Source organism: Mixophyes fleayi, chromosome 3 (assembly GCF_038048845.1).
Source record: "Mixophyes fleayi isolate aMixFle1 chromosome 3, aMixFle1.hap1, whole genome shotgun sequence".
NCBI lineage: Eukaryota > Metazoa > Chordata > Amphibia > Anura > Limnodynastidae > Mixophyes > Mixophyes fleayi.
Window position 1 is genome coordinate 54,535,935 of NC_134404.1, and position 23,576 is coordinate 54,559,510.

At 38.3% G+C, this 23,576-nt stretch overlaps 1 protein-coding gene across 10 annotated transcripts in view; it reads left to right on the top strand.

Moving 5' to 3' along the window:
• Positions 1-23,576, top strand: part of MYT1L (myelin transcription factor 1 like) — a 409,017-nt gene that overhangs the window by 355,073 nt on the left and 30,368 nt on the right. For 9 of the 10 annotated variants that reach the window (XM_075201506.1, XM_075201505.1, XM_075201510.1 and 6 more), the window contains 4 exons: positions 37-287; positions 7,448-7,684; positions 11,424-11,545; positions 13,305-13,373. In XM_075201506.1, the coding sequence (XP_075057607.1) occupies positions 37-287; positions 7,448-7,684; positions 11,424-11,545; positions 13,305-13,373 (679 nt within the window). The remainder of the gene's footprint in view (positions 1-36; positions 288-7,447; positions 7,685-11,423; positions 11,546-13,304; positions 13,374-23,576) is intronic. The other variant, XM_075201512.1, reaches the window with a different exon arrangement.

Consider the following 23,576-nt stretch of genomic DNA (forward strand, 5'->3'; position numbering starts at 1 on the left):
TCGAAATTATTGATTAAAGCACATTTCTCTCTGCAGCTAAACGTTACTGTAAGAACTCCAGCCCGACCAGCAGCACAACGAGCAGTTATGCCCCCAGCAGCAGCAGTAGCAATATGAGTTGCGGCGGAGGAAGCAGCGCCAGCAGTACGTGTAGCAAGAGCAGCTTCGACTACTCCCATGACATGGAAGCCGCACACATGGCTGCCACCGCCATCTTGAATCTGTCGACTCGCTGCAGGGAGATGCCACAGAACCTCTCTACCAAACCTCAAGATCTCTGCAACAGGGTAAATAAAGAACGCATTGGCATCTATTGTGAGATAAATAATGACGTAGATTAGATAACCTGTGTACATTTAATATTCTCCATTTAATTATTATTACATTTATATTTTTTTTAATTTATTGTTGTTTTTTATATTATATTATATGTAATCTAAGTGTAAAATCAAGCCTGCTAAAAATTGCACGCTATTTTATACTACTTTAAAATAATTTATACTCACCCCCATAGCCACCATATTTGTTTGGATGTGCGTGAATTTGTGACACATATCAACGAATCATTAAATTTGGTTTTCCACTTAGACACTTAGAAACCTACCCCACGCCCACCCTTGTCCTTGAATGTTTTTGTTTGTCAGTGTTCCGCTATCTGAACTATGGTGCTAAAGAAATGAGAGGAGGTGTCAGTGCTCTAGGTGGACCCACCCTATGAATACAAGCTGCTTTGTTAGGAGGTGCTGGAAGCATGGGGTACCTGACTGGATTGGCTGCGGTCCCTGTCCAATCAGATACTGCATTGACTACACACCTCCAGCCCAGGCAGTTTGAATATTCTACCTGTTCCTTTTTCCATATTGACAGCTCTCCTGCAATCCTGGCTTGTAAACTTGGTGAATCAGCCATAGAGTTAAGAGAAAGTTTGGGTTTAGGATAAGGGAGCCCGTCACAACCCAACAGGCAGGATATGTCTAAAAATGAACAACGCTTTCAAAGCCGTAAAGCAAAGAAAAAAAGGCATAGTTGACATAACTGATATACTAAAAGAAAGAACAAACTAAAGAACTGCTGAAGAGATTAAACATGTGGAATTGCAGTGATACTTCAAAATTTAACAGTCTTTCCAATTTTAAAAAGTTCACAGTATTTCCTCCATAACCTTTAAATAGCAACTTGGCTGGGGAACCTCATCTGTGTCAGTAAGAGCCAGACCCTCCCATGAAGAGTACAAGCAGTTAAGTCAGAGTTTTACTAGGACATCTGTCCATGGCATTAGACTTAATTTTGCAATGACTGACTGGGTGGCTCACTGGAGCGCTTCGTTCTGCACCAACCTAGTACAAGGGATAGGTGCTCCAGACACCACTGTTTATGTGGATCTGGTGAGTGCTGGCTTTCTCTAAGGGCATATGCACAGGGGTTATTGCCAGAACTTGTAATCATGGGGAAAAGGATACTGAAAAACTGAAAACTATAAAAAGCTGATGTCCACTTCAATAAAATACCTTAATTGAAGTGGTTGCCTACATTGATTACACATTGTCCTTACCTAACATGCAATGCTGTAGATTCCAAACTGAACTAAAGCTTTTCAGATGTTTTTTTAATTCGTGTTCCATAGATTTAAAAAATAAATACAGAAGGTCAAATTAAACATATTCACTTTTGAACGTTCAGGACAAGCAGCAACACAGCATATGCAAAAAAGGGCTTTATAGATGCCAAGATGATTTAAAGGTTTTGATTAAAAACTCAGAAGGAAGCCAGGGCTAAGTAATGTATTCAGTACACGTTTTTCGGAGGGTACCTACAAGTCAATAAGGGTGATGTGCGAAGATCTTGTCCATTATTTTCTTCCAATTTCTTAACCCTGGTACTGATCTCTCATATGTAGCCATGCAGAATCCCTTGTAAGTCTTGTTTAAGTTCTTCAAGTTATTTCGTTTTGAATATGAGATAACTTAGAAGGTTTGTGCGAAGGTGAAATAAAATTATTTGTGTCTCTGTATAGATAATCTAGTAGCTTTCAAATAGGTGGTGTCCTATATCCTTCAAAAAGCCCTTCAAAAGATTCATTTCTATTTTGAAAGTCATGCATGCATAAATGAACAGGCCATCTGAGGAACATTAGTCATCTAAAAATATTTATTTTGTGCGTGGGTTACTCAGTTTTGAGTGGTCACAGTCAGACCTATTAATCTTGTTACCTTCGTTCTATACATTCAGGAATGACCTGCCAAGGATGCATTTCCAAAAACTGTTCCAGTTATTCTTAGTTCTCAAGGGGATGAAACTTTGAAGAACCTCAAGAAAATACAGTGAGTAAGACAAGTGTATGGAGAACACTGACTGGATAGGCTGCCGTATCTTCCAATCAGATTCTCGATACACTTTCACTGCTTGCTGTATTCATTAAGATTTCCCAGAGGTTTCTATCCTTGGGGAACTGACTGTTGACTGGATGAGGCAGAGGCGTATACAGATGGAAATGCTGCAGGTTTCCAGGCATTGTAACCCAGCAATTATGCTAGGTGGAGAGAGGGGTTTTATTTTATTATTTATTTGTGCAGTCATTCTTTAAATATGTGTAGCATAAAACATTGCAACTTGTTTTTATTAAAATCTTATTAAACCTTACACATTGCACAATATTTAACTATGTGAGAGATTTTGCCTACGGCCTTTATCATGTGTGTCTGTAATACAAGACATACCGCTGGGAGGCCACAAAAGTGTTTAGGGCCTATTACAATCCCAAATGACCAGCGGGAATGAGCCCACTCATTGCTATGAAGAATCCACATGAGGTGAACACGTGTAACCCAACGGAATGAGGACTGAACTTGGCTCTGTTATTTAGACGTTCTAAACATAGATTTGTGTCACTCTTTCCATAGACTCGTGCAAGCAGAGATAGAAATGTTGTTGTATTGCGCTAGTTGGTATTATTAAAGCATACCCATCACCAACACACACAGTGAAGACAGCCAGCGATGGACTGAGACTAAATAGCACAGCAACCCAATCTGGACAGACCTTGTCCACAGCACCACAGTGACACACAGTCATGCAGCTCTGCCACGTTGGTGTGGCAAAACCATTTGGCCACCATTGGTTTGCAGCTACAAGTACTATAGTACAGGGTCGGCACTACCTTGGCCGACATTAACCCTATACATCATATTTTAATAATGTTTAAGTAGAAGGGACTCTAGAATGACTGGCAGTACATTTTAACATAGTGGCCCTAAGGGAAAATGCCAGACTCAATTCCTAGGAACAGTATCAAAGTCATCTAAAAGTCCAAATATACTGTATGTAAATGCGCTGCCACGTCATAATCCAGTACACATTTTACCTTATTTTAACAAATATTTTACCCCGGACTGATATCAGCCTAATTTCTCTATAGTTCTAGCTCTGATTTTGTTCTCCGTCTGCTTTTGGTCAGTGTTCTTATACTGACACATTTACAAATGTGCACATGGAAATTTAACAAAAACCAACTCAATATTTATTGCTTAACTGAATCTACTTAGGACACATGGGTGGATGCCATCTGGCCACAGGCTTTATTAATCACCTTTCTTAATATTGTAACCACGGGACTAATCAGCTTTTAGCGTTCAAATATATCAAAAGTATTAACAGAGTTCAGGAAACTGATTTTTTTTTTATAAATAAGAGGATTTCTAGAAAAATAGTAAAACATTTTGAAATTGGAGAGAGGCAGACTGAATGGTAAGAAAAGGAAAGCATGTGGCATGATTAATCTTAGAACGCAATGTGAGCGCAACTTGCCTTTAAAAAAAATAATCAGACGTAACTTGCACGCACATCCGCCCGCATTCAAGTACAAGCGGATCTCAATAAACTTTTCCATTTGAATATGGGTATAGGTACACTGTGGTTACACGTTACTTGACATAGGCAACATAACAGACTGCAGGATACGCACATGCATATGTGCAGTATCAAGTCCCATCAGAATGCACGCCCCCAAAAATTCTATTAAATAAATGAACAACTCTTAATACCATAATCAGTAATAAGAATATATGTTAAAACATTTTTTTACATTGAATACATAAATCAGAATATTCTTAATGCCGTACTGTACATAAAATGCATGTTTACAGTTTCTCTTACTTCTGGCATGCATTTGTGTCTGTCATCACTATCAGTTGTATCGAATGAATGTATATTCACTTATTCTTTTTTGCTTTCTTTAATCCTGTTTTTGTCTTTGCTATCTTTATTTAGTCATTTCTGCATTCATAACAATGAAGCTATTTACATTAGAGGCTTTCACATCATAACCCCCTTATTGCATAGACCACCTCTTTCCTACAGTAAGTTGCACTCCCTAAACCTTCACAGCCCCCAATCTCTGCAAACCATGCCTGAAACTTAGTCCAAACCCTTCCCAATCCATCCAACCACACCCACTTACTGAGTAAACATTCCTCCAAGCCCCACACTTTTTGAGGTCTGCTAAAATGGACTATTGGGAGGTATGTTGTCCTATTAGTGATATGGGTGCAGGTTTTGGTATGCTAACAACAGTTATCCTTGATGGTGGGTTGTAGGATTGCGTATATGTAAAGTATGTTTGTTTTTTATGTGTTTTTCAACCATTTAAATTTTGATAACCTGCAGTTACATTGTTTAGACACTGAGGTAATATTTGTGCAAGCTTGTTACTTGTTCTTGTTTGTGCAAGTAAAGGCAGAGAATCATAGAGCACATACTACTCCCTACGTGCTCTTTACTGCATGCGTCCCTACTTGTTTATATCTTAGCAAATTGCTTTACATTAATATAAATTGCTTTTTTTACAATACAGAGGAATATATCCAATGATATGGGATGTAGAGGAATGATCAGCTAGTCCTCAAATAGCAATTACTTTTATCATTGGGTTGGGCATGAACTGTCTACATTCATAATGTCAACAGCATAATGTATACACTCTCATATTGTCGACATGTTCATAATGTCTACACAGTAAAAGTGTCGACATACATAATGTCTATACATGTAAAATGTCTGGGACCTATAGTGCACCTGGGACAAAATTGATTTATACACTTAAACAAGTATTATTACCCACACTCACCACCCCACAGGTATGGGAAGAGCCATAGTGCTATTAGCAGGGGGCTGGTTAAACCTAAGGGGAGGGAGTCCACATATTTTTTGCAGACCCAAACTCACTAGGGAATCCAGCCCTGTGCAACTGCCCTGGGTCTGGTTTGGCACTATGGCAAGGGTCCCCTGTTATAATGGCACCAGATCAATCTGGCCTAGTGCTGGTAATAGTAATTCTGGTGGGACACCACGGTTTTTGTCCTCACGATTTTGCTAGTACTAGATTTGGTTAACTCGTTTGAGAGTGGGGGGGGGGGGGTCACACTAGGCTTTTTTTTACATTTATTGACTATCTTTTCATCTGTTGACATGCCGAATATCGACATTTTAACTGTGTAGACATTATGACTGTCATCATTATAACAGAGTAGACACTTTGTATATCAACCTTATGAATGTAGACATTTCATACCCAACCCAATGATAAAAGTAATTTCTGTTTGATAACTCTAGCTGATTATTTCCCTAGTCGTCATCATCATCATCATTTATTTTTGTAGTGCCACAAATTCTGCAGCGCCTAACAGTCAGCACGCAAGTCACATAAATAATAATTAAACGTAAAGCATTAAGTACAGGTACAAGATATCCAAGTACACCTAAAAGTAGCCCATAGTCGTGAATAAAACCTTTACACACACAGATCCATATACAAGTAAAAAATTTTATATAAAACATAACGGATCAAAACAAGGTGGACAAAGAAGGTGGAGACATGAGGCAGAGGGTAGAGAGTACCCAGCTCGTGACAGCTTACTGTCTAGAAGGAGAGAGGAGACAGAGATTATAGGAGGAAATGGGACATGTGTGGACGTGGCAGGAGGCGCAGGTAGAGGATGTGATTGAGTCATCTAGTGGGGGGTAGGGTAGAAAATAGTGAAGAGGTGGGTTTTAAGAAAGCATTTGAAGGTTTGGAGGTTGGAGCTAGTACGGTTGGGCAAGGTTGGCAGTTCCATAGGTGAGAAGCTGCGCTGGAAAAGTGATTAAGGTGGGTTTGAATCTTTGCAATGGGTATCGTTTTGCAGAAATCATCAGTCATGGGGGTGATTCACTGATGCTCATTAGGATATGATGGCCTGATGGGGCTTAGGAGAGTGGTCACATGACAAGGTTTAAAACCCTGGCCAATGGAAACCAGTATGTGAACAATTCTTAGGCTGCAGATTATATTAGCCAGTAACAGGAACAAATGTTTTACATATTTGTTCATTTCCAACAAGCAAATCAAAGTAGAATAGGTGTGCTGAAGGTGGAGATGTCCTTTAAATATCTTAATAAAGAATGTGGAGGTATACAAAGTTGGAGCAGCACAGTTTCCTAAATTCAAAATTAAAACTTCACATTAATGAAGACAGTGAGGGATATATTTACAAATGGTACAAATTCCAGGTCCAGCACAACACTGAAATCTGATAAAATGTGTCAATTTTCAACTTAGCACAACCAGTCCGGGAATTGCTCCGGGAATTGCTCCTCTGCAAACGGATTGAGTGACTATTTTAGGGGATTGTAGGTCCAGATGGAAATGTGCTTAATTAGAACTGTAAAAATGTTACTTCAAAGTCTTGTCTACTATCATGATAGGATAACTCCTTTCATTAATTAATTTAATGTTTGCATTTTTCTCTTAATATACAGCTCATTTGAGCCTTATTGACGTCTCTAATAACTGAGGATGTGGGGACATCTTCTCGTACCTAGCCCAAATTCATTACAGAACAACCCACACTGCAGATGCAATACATCAGCAATTGCAAGTGTGACATGTATCAAAATTATAATCTGAATACAAGATCTACCTAAAAATATTAATAATAACAACAACCACTCAATACTATTAAATATTGAACTCTCAATGTTGGATTAATACATTTTGACACGATTGGCTTAATAGCAGTTCATAATGCAAAAACATATATCTTAATCTATTTTAGTTTTCTCTAACATTTGAACGCTCAGCACGGCAAGAATTCTGCACTTGTTTTAGAGTATGAATATAAAAAAATGAATAAAAGAGTGTAATAAGACAATCATTTTAAGAAACACTGAGAGACAGTGGAAGTAATTTGAAATTGGAAAACATATGTATCTCTCTTTTACATTCTTTGAGGGAACCTAGCCTTACATAACTGTGGGCTGCTGTGTGTGGGCACATTCTCACGACTCAATGCAGGAAGTCTACAGGAAGCACATAATCCAATACTAAAAAAAAAACAAAAAAAAAAACAAAGAAAAGAAAAGAAAAAAAAAATAGTGAAAAGCTAATTTCACAATATTAATCCATTCCTTTCAGAATCCTGACATTGATGTGGATGAAAATGGAACACTGGACCTTAGCATGAACAAACAAAGACAACGCGATGTTTGCTGCTCCATTCTAACTCCACTGGAACCAATGTCACCCCAGCGGCAGGCAGTGATGAATAGCCAGTGTTACCAAATGAATGACAGTGACTGCTGGGACTTACCAGTAGACTACACTAAACTGAAACCCAGACGGATAGATGAAGATGATTCCAAAGACATTAATGTAGGTTCCACCCCTATGAAGGTCACATTTGTAACCTAATTCACATGGCTCTGTACCGCTATATAATATTAAAGTGGGATTGTCACCTACATGCAACGCAGGCAGCCCTATGTGGTTTGAGCCAATATTCATGCAGCCTATCAGTTCATTCAGAACTAGTGACATCACTGGGGCATGTGACACAATCATGTGACAGACTGAATACTGATTTAGGACTCATAATGGCTGCTTCCAAAGTGTTTTGATGCAGTGTTTACTTTAAAAGTAGAAAAAGTTAATCGTAATTATACATAAATGACAGCATCACAAAGGCCAGTTAAGCGGCTGGAGATTTTCTAACTACAATAACACATAACCACAAGAAAATATTGCCAGTCAGCTCCAACTTTACATGCCTAATATTGCATATTACAGTGTCAACTTTAGCGCTGATTATTATATGGATTTACTGCTATTTAGCTCACCCATAATATAATCTTGACAAAGGAAAAAAATAAACTTATCTTTAGAATACATATATTAGAGTTTTATTCTGATCTGGTCTATTGAGCCTGCAAATGTACAATGTTTTATTGTTCATTTAAACAAGAGCAGTTGTTAAAGAACCAAACAATGTAAAATATACATGTGCTGCAGCTGCCAATTGCCAATTAGTATTTTTGTAAAGCGGCAATTGTAAATGCTGGTTGATGCCCTGATGCCCTGAACATCACTCCTGGGTGCCCAAGGATATATGTAGAAGTATGTAAGTAGGCATATTAACCTCTAGAAACACATGGGGGTGCACTGATGGGGCAGTGCGTATTTCCCGCAACATCCCTTTATGACACTACATGGCTCCCTATGTGATGGCTGTGTCTGCTTGTGCATCACTGATGTGTATACACTTTTACGACAGCAGGTCAACTTTTGCAAGGTTGTTCCTAATGTATTGCAGGACAGCTATTGTGCACTTGGATTAGCCCAACACAGCTGAAACAAGATGTTGTTGTCTGTGTGATAATATTTAAATGAGTTGAAAAGGGAGCGTGCATTCAAATGTGATAGAATGCCGAGCGCTTGGAACAGACTTTTTCACTTCTTTAAACCATGCTATTTTGATTTATAATATATACAATATGAGTGTGCAATTATTGCGCAACTGAGCAGGTGGAGGAAAGATTTGCTTTTGGAATAACCTATCGATGCCCATTATGTAAAATCGGAGCACAGTATTGTTTTGTTATCATATATGGTCTACACTGCGGTTAATACAAGATACATAGGAATTTTATTTTACCATATGAGATGCATCATGTCTGGATATCCCAACTAGTACTGCATGCAGCTACAAGGATAACATAGCAGTGTGTGTGGTTTTAATTATTAAACATATGAAGGATATTGCAATTAGGTAATCTGACTGCAGATGCAGTTTAGTCAATAGTTACTAAATGCAAAATAAAAGATTAAATAAGTCTAGGATAACATAGAACCCGCAGTCCTAGAAACATCTTAATAATAATAATAATAATAATAATAATAATAATAATAATAATAATAATAATAATAATAATATATCACTTTTGTTATCCCCTTAGAACAATGGCACTTTTCCATCTGCGAATGTTATAACGCTTACAAAATCACCCAAATGTGCACAAGTTCAGAAAGGCTGTAGCAGATTATTAAGTAAAAACAAAACAAAACTGGTTCATGGATCATCTGGGGGTTTGATTAAGGTAACTTGTGTTCTAATAAAGTGCTATAGTATGTGCTTTGTTCAGATGAGCAAGTAAAGGCATTGGAACTTTACAAGGTACCAGACCATGGGAAGAGTTCTTTAACCCCCTTACACAAGTCCAGATTGATTTACTAGAGTGTTCTAAATCAACTGTCTTGAATCACTGTTTATAGTTGACTCTGATAGTATAACTAGTTTGACATGTTTTAGACAACCTCACTGTAACATTAATCCTTCCTCTGTGTAGCCAATAACATTATTTTATGTCCCTGTCTTTAGTGTTGGGTTGTAAGGTGTTTTTAGATTAAAGATATTACTATAGTATGTTTACTTTTTATCAGTTTCTTCAGTTGGTCACAGGAAGAGACAAGATCCATCACTCCAATTCCAGCTGGACAACATCTCCCAAAATTTAGCCAAGCTAAAAGCTGTGCATCATGGGAGTTGTAGTCCAGTTGAAGGCACAATGTTTTCTATTCATGAGCAGAAGCATCAGGCCGGGACTATTGTAAAGGCCGACCACATAGGCCCAGGGACTAGGGCAATGTACAATGTACGTACAATGATGTGTGCATGTACACACAACACTGTATGTGTATCATTCATACAAGCCCAATATGAGCAACTTAATGAGCAAGTTGCATTTACTGGACACGTAACCATGTTTTTTAAATAATTTTTTAACACCCTACTAGAAATGTATATAACATACATAAAAAGCTCTGTAGTTTAACTTATGTTTGTCATCAGAACACTGTAAATGTCTATAGCCAAATAGCTGCATGACTCTGGAGGAGGCAGAAGACACATGACGAGTGCCATGACTAATATTGACGTGGGAGTGTGTTAGCTTCATTAATATGCATATGGCTTATGCTTTCAGGTACATGACTATTTACAAATGGGAGAAAAGCCCTATCTCAATCTGTTTTAGCCAGAGATAGGGCTTCTCCCTGTGACCTCACATTTTTAAAAATATATTTTATATTTTTATTACATTTAATATTTTTTTTTTTACTATTTTTATTTTTATCTTTTTAAGTGGAACTGGGAGCACAAGTCCTGGCTTCAAGTTCCAAACAGGTCACGCATGCGCATTGTGCACCGAGACAGGCTAGTAAAGTGTAAGGCTGCGTGCAGACTTTAGTCCTTACCTAACTTTCAGAAGTCACTGGGCAAACATTTTGTGAGCTTTGCCAACTGATTTCTGCTTAGGGTAGGTACACTGGTAGAAACACAGTCTGTTACCTTAGATGAATAATGATATTGCTTGTGTAAGCTATATACAGGGCCGTTTGAAGATGTGCCGCTATTGAAGTGGTATCAGACCAGCTATTATCAGACTCTGATTTATCCCTTTACCCATAGTATACCTTTTACTACTTGACCGTTGTCATATTCCCATTCATACCTGTTCCTATAGCACCACACCTATGAAAGTCCCTGGGGAGGCACACACATGCATGTCAGACAAGCATGGAGCTACATGAATATTCACTCATGCACAGGTGCACATTCTCATAGTGGCTGGCACATAAATACAAAAGGAGTTGGGGTAAGGGGCTCCATTGAAATTTGCACTTTTTCATTGTTTGTAAAATAATCTTCATTGTTTACATTTCATTTCTCACTCTTGTCTTCACTTTTCATTCCCCTAACAGCTGTATCATGCTTTCAGTAATATATATTATAAGAAAAGATCTGCAGAGATTAACTTTAGCTATTCTGGTTCCATTTCCCATTTTGGCTATGGGAGTGAGTAAGGACCACAGCCAGATACCAGTATGGATATAACATGACCTCTTGCTCTGACTACTTTGTAAATCCAAACAACTGATTAATATTTAACGGAACGCAATGCATTTCACGCCAAATCTAATCAACTTGTTAAATTTTGTGACCCTACTTTAAATGCAGGAATATTCCAAAGACAACATAGTACATTACACATCGTCAAATGTTTAAATAGTTTTGAAATGTTATTTATTTAATAACAATTATATACTTTGTCTGCAGCATGATGATCTAGATCCATTCCAAGATGCTCTCGATGACAGAAGATACCCTGGTGAAGTTACGATTCCAAGCCCTAAGCCCAAATATCCTCAGTGTAAAGAGAACAAAAAGGACTTATTAACGTAAGTGTTCCATGATCTGAAATTTTAATTTTATTTTCCCTTTATTTTTCTTTTCTCCATTCTGAGCAGTACAGTTATGCATTTACATATGTATTCCCCATGTTAGCATGCTACATTTTAGATGACAGGTATCATGAAAATCAGTAGCAGTGAACTAATACAGAACAATTAATACAGAAAAAAAAAATACAAAAACAAAAGCCATATAGGCTATCAATAAAATGGTCCCTTAATAACGGGAGGAGCCAGAGGTGGAATTAGCGACCTGTGGGCCCCGGTGCAGGGATGCGGGCGGGGTGGAGGGGAATCGGGTCGCACAGCTCCATCCTGCTGCACCAATGGTAGTTTTGCCACTGGGGGGCGCCAGACACTGACACCTGTGATACAGGGCTGTAGAGGGAATATAGTAGGTAACTTTCTTTCTTCTTTTTAAAGCACTACAATTGTTAAAATATGCAACCAATTTTGCCATTAATGTGGAAAAGCCCTACTGTATTCATACTATTCTCTCAAGCCAGGTCTTTAAAATTCGATTCATGTAAAGCTTTCAACTCTAATTCATAGTTTCATTTATATTATTTGTAAACTTTTAGGAGCTTCTGTGCCAGTTTTTTTTTTAAATATAATTAAGGATATCACTTCCCTTGTTACTAATGAATTTACTGGTAATACTCTTCCCCACTTTACTAAATTAATGGTGGCAACTGAAATTGTGTCTTTTGGCTGCTATCTTTTCTGTGGGTTAACTATTGGAATGTTATTTTTATCAAAAGTGTGTAGAATAGGTTTCTTGGAAGTGTATTGGCTTTCTGCACAGTTATCATTGCTTTTCAAATTGTATCAGTATTATTATGTAGGTAGTGAGGTAATAAAACGTGTTCACCTTATGGTATATTTAGTCACAATGGGCCTGATTCATTAAGGATTTTAACTTAAGAAACTTCTTATTTCAGTCTCCTGGACAAAACCATGTTACAATGCAAGGGGTGCAAATTAGTTTTCTGTTTTGCACATAAGTTAAATACTGCCTGTTTTTTCATGTAGCACACAAATACTTGATAGCTTATTTGTACACTGAAATTTAAAGTTGAAATTTGTGTGCTACATGAAAAAACAGTCAGTATTTAACTTATGTGCAAAACAGAATACTAATTTGCACCCCTTGCATTGTAACATGGTTTTGTCCAGGAGACTGAAATAAGAAGTTTCTTAAGTTAAGATCCTTAATGAATCAGGCCCTATATGACACAGTGAAAAAGAAAAGGTGGGAAAGGAATTGTTTTCCAATTGTGTCATTAAAACTGGGCATACATCTGTTACTTTAACCATGCTACGCATGCGATGAGCACAGTCTAGTGGCAAACGTTCATTCATTTGGTGATCACTCCTAATGACAGGATCACATTGGGCATGATGCAGTACAGTCAGTCAAAGGCTGAAAAGGACCAAATTATCTGACCAGAGGTATATGGCCAGCATAATATCCACCATACACATAATGGTCCAGTTGGTCAACAAGACGATCAAAAAACCAGACCAGAAAAATATTATCAAATACATAATTAGATAGGATTTATATTGGTCGCGATGAGCCCAACCAAGTACAACTGTTACTTACTTTAGTCAAACTGGCCAACCAGTATTACATTAGACTTGGCTTTACTATGGCACTTATTGTATCACCCTGCTGTAAGGTGCTGTTGCTATTTCTTACATTTTTGTATAATTAAATATACACTGTGAAAATATTCCTTTGCAGATTGTCTGGTTGTCCATTGGCAGACAAAAGTATTCGAAACATGATGGCCACCAGTTCACAGGAACTAAAGTAAGATACCATATATTCAATTTAATTTAGTACATTTTTGTATTATTTATGTTTTACTTGACTTTTCCTTGATGTTTGAACGTGTGGAAGTAAAGGTACATGGAGCAATACTGTGAAACCTTTGCGTTATCTAAGGCATTATAGAGCTTTGTTCCAGCTCCTGGATGCATTTTTCTTCAACGCATTTTACTACTCCTCATATAACTCCTCACTTTTTTTTCTGGATTTTACTCTTCCTATAACTCAAAATAACATTAAATATACTAGTAAATATTTGAAACATGTACAAAACTAATCAGAAGGTCAATATTTAAAACATTTATATAGATAAGGAATGGCTTGGAATAAATGTACTCAGATTAGAGAGTATTCTGATTTAAAGTACACCCTATATAGGAGACCATGATATCTCAGATAGATAGTTTTTATTGTGTTTCATATCATCATGCGGGTCTTAAACAAATATCTAAGGTAAATATAAATTATAAGCCTACAAATCATTTAAACATGTCTAGCTGTTTGACATGGTTTGTATGCGATTAGCATGATTTTATACAACTTAATGAGGATCTCCAGTTAAATTAAACATATTCATACCCACCTCATGACAATCCCACTACAGTGCTCATTATTATTATTGTCATTTACACGCCACTGTTTTCCCTCCTCTAAGCCTTCGTGGAAAGAGCTTTGACAGATCTTTAGACCTGTGTTTCCATTCAGCTTCCCTGCCTCTCTGACATACTGTAATGTGCTATTTGTGACAACATTTATAATGCTCAGTTATAATTTGCAGATTTCCGATGTAGCTTATAACTTGTTATTGGAGAGGCAGGACTACATGGAAACACAAGTCTGTAGACCCGTGAAATTGTTGCAATTCAGGCAGCTGAGTGTTCAGCATTGTTGATCAATGCTGAAATCATCTAATATGCAACTGCAAATTAAAAAAAACAACAACTAATGGCCATTATGAAGGAGGGTCATTAAATGGTGGGGTGGAGAATAATTTTAAATTGGCTTGGAGAACCCTTTCTCCCTGCGGTGGGTCAATTTATATCCTATGGAAATGGCACCCAAAAAGGATAAAGATGGCATATCCTCAATACAATCAGTCCCAAAAGGTTAATTACCTGGAGTTGGCATCTGGGTTATTTAGCGGTTCCCTTGATGTCTTCTGTGCTCCTCTCGATCCTGCAAGCTCACACTGATAGTGCTTTCTACATGGACAACATGTTACCTTTCACAAAAAAAGTTTGAGAAGAGCTAAGGGACTGCCATATACACCATTTCAGACAGGCAACGTGTTGTCCATCGACAACACAGTGTAATTGGTTCTTAAGTTTGTTTAAAAGGAACAGAGGTTGAATAGAAGATGTTGGGGATCTGGTGGATAGTCAAAACATAGAGCCACAGATAACACACCAGGTTGTACTTACGATATTCCACTGAATTTTACTTTCCTGAATCCTTCAATTGTCTTTACACAAACATTCCATAAAAAAAACAAGATAAATATTGTAACTTTAATCATTATTAGATCTGAGAAAAAAAAAGTAGAAACCACCAAGTTAGACTTTTATAGCAAGAAAATTAATGTTTTTAAAAATTAATCCCCTACCTTTTCTTTAGTCTTCTCATTCTACACACATACCTGCTCGCACTCATATGGGCTACAAATAAATATTTATTAAAATGCAAATCATTTATCTAAGTTCATTGAATGTCATGGTGGGGATGCTGAGACATTATTCAACATGATGGGGATAGAAGTTATCGAGATATGCTGAGACAGTATTGTCCATGATAACAATTATAGTTACTGAGGTCTGCTGATACATTATTTTACTTAATGGGTATTGTAGGTACTGAGGTCTGCTAAGACAGTATTGTTCATGATGAGGGGTCTTGGCTACTGAGATAGAATTGTGCAAGATGGGCACTGTTGCTACCTGGTTCTGGTGAGTGTTTTGCATGATGGCAACTATAGTTCCTGAGGTCTGCTGAGAAGGTATTTAGTATTGAAAAGACATAAAAGTACATTGTAATGACATTCAAAAAATTGTAAAACACACAAAAAAGAGTAGATTAGATGGACCTTTAGGTTACTTTCTGCCATCAAATTACATTTCTGTGATGTCTGTGGTGCTTTAAGGTATGCAGAAAAGACATGCATAGATGCAATGGCGCAGCAAGCAGGGTGTTTTTACTGATGTTGGCAGTTATGACCATGTGCTGTATTAAAGCTGTATTACAGTTATATTACAGCAGCCCTAAACAGTACGTATGCCTCACCTTCAAGCTGCCTGCAGCATGATTCATTTGGCTAAGGTCTGCACAGAACTGATAATTGCAGATAGGTTTATATAGAAGGTAGTCTGAGGAGGGACAGGTGGACCAGAAAATCATAAGGTTGCATAGCAGTTACCTATTAGCCACAGGAACCACTCTATCAGCTCCGGCTGTACAGCTGATTCCAACAATTCTATCAGATCTGCGCGAGCTTGACTTAGCAGCAGGAGATTTCAGCTATTTTATAGATCTCCTCCATGTACGAGTTACTGCTCAGCAATATCTAAGAAGACATGTCCCCACACTTCATCAGGGTTCGCTGGACTCATCACAGCTTAATAACATGAATAAAAATGGGGTTGAGATAACAGCTGGAGATTTCCGCTGTGTGAGCCGGGCGCCACTGATTAACCGAATTGCAAAGCTGTTTCTGAAATTCCACCGGCCTGGCTGACATCATTTTATTCATTGCACTGAGCTTGAATATTTGAAAAAATATCTCATGGATGAACACTGGGGGCACTGGTTAGTTACAATAAGGTGTAATGTATTTCACAGCTGTTATCAAATCTTCCGCTTCCTGGATCAGCACATGGAATAAAATATGAAGTCAGCAGGCAGCGGGAGCTTTGAATAAGATGTAGAGCAAATTAGTTAATCAACGGAGCCCATATAGGAACTTCTTATATGAATTATAAAGTTAATCACAAAGCTGAAGTCGCCCACTGGCATGTGCAGAGCTGAATTGTTCAAATCAGTTGTTTGGGCAGAGCTGACACAGTGGCGATCATATAATTAACAAGTAACCAGGACTACTCCAAAGGCAGCCGGCAGTGCTATATCTTCTAAACTAAAGCTCAGAGCTACCACGTAGTCTTTACAAATATGTATGTTTGGGCCTAAAAGATTTAGAACCTAAATGAGCATATTAAAGATTTAGGCCCATGTATTCTACTATTGGCAGAGACTGGCCCGGAAAAGCATTAAGTCCACCCCTACTGCTCATGGTTAGTATTGCCGAGGCTACTGAGTATCGGTGATGTTTTTTTTTATAAATTCTCATAAGTCTCGTGTGTTTTATATTTTGTATTTCTTTTTTTCCTCTCCTTTTTTTTAAACAAATGGAGTTATCTTTTAGCAGCATGTATAATACATATATATTTAGTTTATTTGAACATAAAGCGGAGGTAGAATAACAATGTACTTAACATGGGTATATTCTTACAGTTATCCTGCAGCTTGTGATGCTTATGGGAAGACCAAATATTCATTGCAGGTTTAAAGTAATTATATGCTCAGGGGTGCATGGTTGTTTGTGAGAGTTTTATTTTACTCTTTCCTATTCTTTATTTACACATCAATGACATCCAAGTTTATGTTAGAGCTAGGGTTATATGAAATCACATCATTTCTGTTTGCCATGATTTGGCAGAATTTTGCCTTAAATTTTGCAAAATGCTAATTCTTTTTCAATTCTGCTTTCAAATTACAATTTACTTAAATGTACCAGCTCTGATTCCCCCTACTTACTTCCTATCAGCCACCTACAATCTCTGTAGGACGAAAAGGCAGCACAATATGAGTGGCCGCTCAAAGGTTTGAATGCAGTCTTTTTTAGTGTTTAAAAAAATAATATCTACTAGTAGGGGCAGCACATGGCATCACCGGGACTTATAGCAAAATTTGGGGGAGGAGGGTGATGCTAGCCCACAGAGCCGTCACTTATAATTCTAGCGCCTGGGGCGAGAAAGACAAATGCCGCCCCCTTGCCCTCAATTTTAACCAAATGAACCTAAAATATTCCTAAATTGTGCCCCCCTTCAGTGTTGCTCCCTGGGCGGTCGCCCCTGTCGCACAGCCCTAGTTACGGCCCTGTCAGCCCACCCTCCAGAGACCTCCGCCCACCTGAGGCATGTGCAGTAAAGCCCCAAGCGAATAAAAGTTTAAAGCTAGTTTTTCCTTTATTTATTGGTATATGAAGTGGCTAGAATAGGTGCCAACTTTTTAAAATAGTTGAGGTTGCTCAAGTACTCCCGCATATGACTAAACAATGCCATGCACAGGCATGGGTAGTGGCATCACAAATATTGTGAGTTAGTGCCTATGCTGACTAGAAGTAATGGAACATAGCAAAATGTGGGTGAAGTGATGATGATCTCCTCTTCTGAGACACCACGCTACACTTTTGAGTATGTCCCATTCTGGCTCCATTGAAGTAAAGCCCCATTGGCGCACACCTCTCCCCTCAGAGCCACATAGCACCTACCTCCCACCCCTGTAGTTACGACTATGACTATTTACTTTCCATCTAAATTCTGCACAAGTCATCAATTCCTAAAATTATGTTGATTTAATACATCATTTTTTAAAGCTATAATTTTCCCTAACTGCAAATTTAAGGAGAATGCTCTAGGATGTGGCCTGCTGTATTTTTTCCCTCTGTCCTGGAATGATGGTTACAGCCAAAACAGTGTTTAGTTTGGGATTTTATCATGGAATTGTCATCAGGTGCAGCTGCACTCCCTGAAAGATCAAAGGACTTTTATTTTATTGTGTCTTTCCATACTTTAGATTAGAGACAATGTTCCCTGATGACCTTGACTGAAATTTTGTGCAAGTTAAAAGCTTAAATTTAGTTTTTTTTAAATATTAGTATATAAAGTGACTAGAATGGGGTCCAAGTTTTGAAAATGGTTGGGGGTTCTAAAGTATGTCCCCATATGACTACAAAATGCCATGCATAGATAGGATAGTGGCAGCACATATATTATGGGTGCTCGAGCACCTACGGAGTTGCAGCCTATCCTGACTAGTAGTAATGGAACATGGTCGTCATGGTGGGTCCCATAGCAAATTTTGGAGAAGGTACCTGGCGATGACGACCTCCAATTCTGAGGCACCTCTCTACTCTTTTGATAATGCCCCATCCGGCTCCAGTGAAGTCCCACTGGCGGGCACCTCTCACCTCCGAGCCCCATCACAGCATACTACACACTTAGCGCCTGCGTGTTATCCATGTCAATCTGAAACAATTAGATGATAAATGTTGGCTTGCAATGGTGACTGTCCTTTAACATAATTGGAAACTCTCTTGGCACCTGTTTGTAAGGTTATAGATGATGGAGAGCTAGTAGCCATGACACTGTCTGGTACTGTGTTATCACTTTCATGTAGGCTATAATAAATTACATTTCCTGGAAATTAAGAGCAGGTGGCAATTTTATTTTTTCACCACACTAAAAAAAAAAGTTACGACAAAGGATCTAAAATAAAATAGTTACAAATGATATCACTGTAGCCTGAGAAAACCAATAATAATATTTCAGCAAAAAGGAGAACCTAGCTGAGGAACCTGATCATTAAATATTGATAAATTCTTCTATTCATCAACTTAATATGTGAGTGAAACCAACATGCCGCATCAAATTGCTTTGTATGTTAGAAGAACTAGTTGCTAATTGCACGGTGCTGATTATAGACTATGTGTGGAAAGGTGATATAATGATGCCAATGTGATTTTCCTGACAATAATGGTGAGAGCAATAATCAATATACGAAATGAGAAGAAATAGAAGATATTGTATCTGCTACATGCTGTGCTTAAAGCAGCGGAATCCATGTTAAGAAGACTATTCCCTCCTAGAGACATAGAATTATTTACTGTTTTATTGAAAAATAAATGGCATCAACATAATAACAACCATGGGAAGTACATTTCAGGAATCTCGATCCATAACAAAAGATTTCCAAAGACTCACAACCAAGATGTAATCAGAAGGCTATTGCATTCATGTTTAGTACACAGAACTTTGAACGGAACAAAACATTGAAATGAAAACCTGGACAAAGAAAAGAATCAGAAGTGGTGGGGAAGAGACCAAATTTGAGGAAGAAAATGTGGAAGGGGGGTGGTGGGGCACAAGGTTCAGCCTCCCATAAAGAGAGGATGAGTGAACCATCAGGTTGCATATCAGCAGGCACAGATCCCTGGTCTTCACTACGCAAGGAAAGTGCTGCTATTCAGGCCAATTCTATGCTTAAAGGACATCTATCTATTCCCCATTCCATCCTTAATCGCTCGGCTTGCATGGTCAAAGTTTATTACTCCACCATGTTGTTAGTCGCATATTTTCTTATTCAAACACACAAACCCAAGTCTTTAAACTCCAGCCACTTGTGCCATGTGGTGCAAAAGTCTTCATATTCATCAGCTGCTTATGAGATTATATTCTCCATGTTCCTAAGAAATAAATTCTTGTGAACCAATGTTTCAAGAGAGTGGGACCCCCAGCACGTGGGTATTAGAGTATTACTGCTTTAGCTGTATTATTTAGGTGCTTCAGTAACAATCTTATGTACCTAACAATTGGGATTCTGGATAGATTCAGTAACCAGAGTCTGAAATTATCGGGTAACTCACTATTAATTTTGCTGTGTGAATGACCTCTTTCCAAAATGTATTCTAGCATGTATTAGGAAATTCCAGAAACAGTCTGTGCAAGAGGCTTGGGCATCTATACCACCTTGAAATACCCTTATACTGAGTTTCTACTATGGATACGTTTAATAAGCTAGCATGTCTAGTTTGGAAAATCTTAGCTCAATCATTTTCTCTAACAATGCTAGTCAAAGCCATCTCTCATTTCTTAATGAATAACGCTGTTCTCTGCCATGGAACCCGTCATTTTTAAGAACTGACTGGGGGAGTGGTCTCACTTTCATAAAGTCTTTTTTATGGGCAATCTTATCTTTCCACATATGTCTCAACAGTTATAACATTGTAAGAGAGGAGATGTGTGAAGGCTAGTAAACCGGATGAAAGAACTTGCAGTGAGAGACTATAGATGGCCACCATCCCCCATGGAATAATTAAGCAGAAATTGTTATAGGAGAGAATATTTTCAGATATAATATGCTCCTCTGAGCAGCGGCTTTTCTGATGAAAAACAGTTGTGATGTCAACACCATTTGGCCATATATGGTCTTTGTTTGAAAATCCGGGTAGCTTACTGGGACTACCAGAGACTTCATCGTCACTGGATGGAGTCTTAGGGGTTTACTCTACTCATGCTCAGCAGGATATAGTCTGCTGCCAAGTGATCAAAGTGCTCTGCCCAGGCATTCTTGCTGCATTGGAAGCTTCTTGATGTAATTACTTTGTCGCGGAGGCTGGTGTCGCTGCCTGTAGTCGCAGTAGTTGGCCCAAGGTTTACACTCTCAGCGTGAAGACTCCAGATTCAAAGTCCAATCGCAGTGGACCAGAGATGTTTTCTAAATAAAGGAGGGAGCCTATAGATGTTCATAGAGGCCTGTAGAGGCCTCAGATCTGAGGTTGGAGATTTGCTTTAGGTAAAAGAGAATTATTTGGCTCTATTTGTTCTTTGGAGCACTACTGACATAGGCAGTAATTGGCCAGGTGGGGTAGGGATAACCTCTAAAAATTGATCTTTTCACAGGAGCTCTCAGACTTTGCTTCCTCCACTGTTAAGCCTCAACCTCTAGACACAGAATTTGCACCACAGGTTCCATGCAGAATAACTCTGACGATCCCTCTGTATAAACAAAATAAATATATTCAGACAGTAATTTAAAAGTCATCCATTAGTTAAAACTGGGAGGCGTTTATAGGAAAACAAATGTTGTAAGATGATAAAACAAGAGGCAGCCTACCCTTCCTGACATTCTGCCACCCTAGGCTCAGGACTATATGACCTCTCCAGAAATGAAGATCTGTCAGTAGCTTGTGGCACCCCAGCTCCTTAGGAACAACACAATAAGCACTTGTGGGTGAGTAAGTTCTAGGACATCACTTAGGTGACCTGCATTGTTGCCAACACTTTTAAATAATGTAAAAGGACGTGGTGTGATCATATGGATCTAGATGGGCCTTGTAGCCCTCCATTGTGATATCTTTCCTGAGGATGTCTAAATGGTATATAATGTGCTTTTTTTGCATTTTAAATGCTCAACTTGAATAACAATAGATGTACATTAAAAAAATAACAATAATGACCATGGGCCTGATTCATTAAGGATCTTAACTTGAGAAACTTTTTATTTCAGTCTCCTGGAAAAAACCATGTCACAATGCAAGGGGTGTAAATTAGTATTCTGTTTTGCACATAAGTTAAATACTGACTGTTTTTTCATGCAGTACACAGATACTTGATAGCTTATTTGTACACTGAAATTTAAAGTTGATATTTGTGTGCTACATGAAAAAACAGTCAGTATTTAACTTATGTGCAAAACAGAATACTAATTTACACCCCTTGCATTGTAACATGGTTTTGTCCAGGAGACTGAAATAAGACGTTTCTCAAGTTAAGATCCTTAATGAATCAGGCCCCATAAGAGGAATTGTACTGTGTAGTCGGTTGATATGGAAAGAAGGTAATTTCCAAACAGAAATATTTCTAGGTACAAATCCTTAAAACTTGGGTCTCTCCCTGGAAATTGGAGACAGTTGCACCTATGAAACGGTGGTACTCCAGCTAGAGTGGATGTATAAATTTTCGGTCAAGCTTAGGCAAAATGTGGCACCTGAGTTGCTGTCTTATTACAAGACCAGCATGTCCTTTTAGCTGAAGGCCAGGCTTTGGCAACCTGGGTGCCCCAGTTGATATGTTAGTGCAAAGCTCAATATGTCAGGCTGGCAGAGCATGCTGGGACTTGTAGTTTCATTACAATTGGGTAGCAACAGTGTTCTTATGCTTGGACTAGGACATACTGTAATCTGCAAAATAGGTGTCACATTAAAAACAGTCATTCATGCTAACAATTAGCACCTTAACATTTGCGAAATACACCTCTCCACATTGATCAGGCACAAATTCTTATGCAAGTCACGTTACACTTTTAACAGAGGAAAACGTGCAGATTTACACTATGAGTAAATCACCTCCATGCTTATGTCATCTTCATTTCAGCTAATTATCACTTCATGTAATTTGCATAAGAAAACTTGTGAAACGAATATCTCGGGAGGGAATACGCTGCCAATGTCTGTTACATATGATCTGGTGTTTAGTGATAAAACCTCCCCAACCCCAAATGTGACGTGCTACAATTATTCTCTGCTTATTTATATATCTGATAAATTGACAGCAGGTTTTCTGCAATTCTAGATTACATTATGAACAAGGTTTCATGAATCAATGCTGCCACCATGTAGTCGAGCTGAGTATCGCCCTCTAGGATACAAGTTTTGCAGACACATTTTGAAGCCGCTTATTACTGATTTTTTTAAGGATCAGAAATAGCAGAGATCAGTAAACTGACTGCAAATACATCTCTAGAAACACATTGAAAATTAGTTCATAAGACACATAGATGATATAACTAGAGAAAATGATTAAGTCTTGAAGACTGAAAGACACATCTTAAGTTTTTTTTTTCTTTTAAAGGATTTGTTTACCCAAAATAACAATTTTAACCACCAGTCTCTTTGCCCATGCCAGGGATTCAGTTTGGGACTAGGCAGCCTTGCCAGTGCTGCTTCAGATCTACTCCCTCAATCCCCTGTTGTTGATATGGAGGAGAGGATGTCTTGTAGTCTAGAACTGAGGGGGCTCATAACATGAGACTAACCGCTCTGCTAACTGGGGGCTGGTGGCTAAAGAATTTGAGGGTGGACATATCTTTTAAATACAATTAACAGATTAGTTGCACTGGACATTTCTGGTCTTCTCATTCTGCACTGTACATCACTAAGGTGCAGAATGAAAGGACAATCTCTTAGTAACTTGTGATGTGCAAGATGCCCATCAGCTGAAGTGGACAATGCAGTGTAAAAAAAGTAATAATAAATAGATACTCCTAAGGGAGTCGGAACCCTGAATTAGTATGCCCCCTTTCTTAGTTTCGGGTGGAATTTTAATGAAATGTACCCCAGTCTAGTTGTAAGGGCCT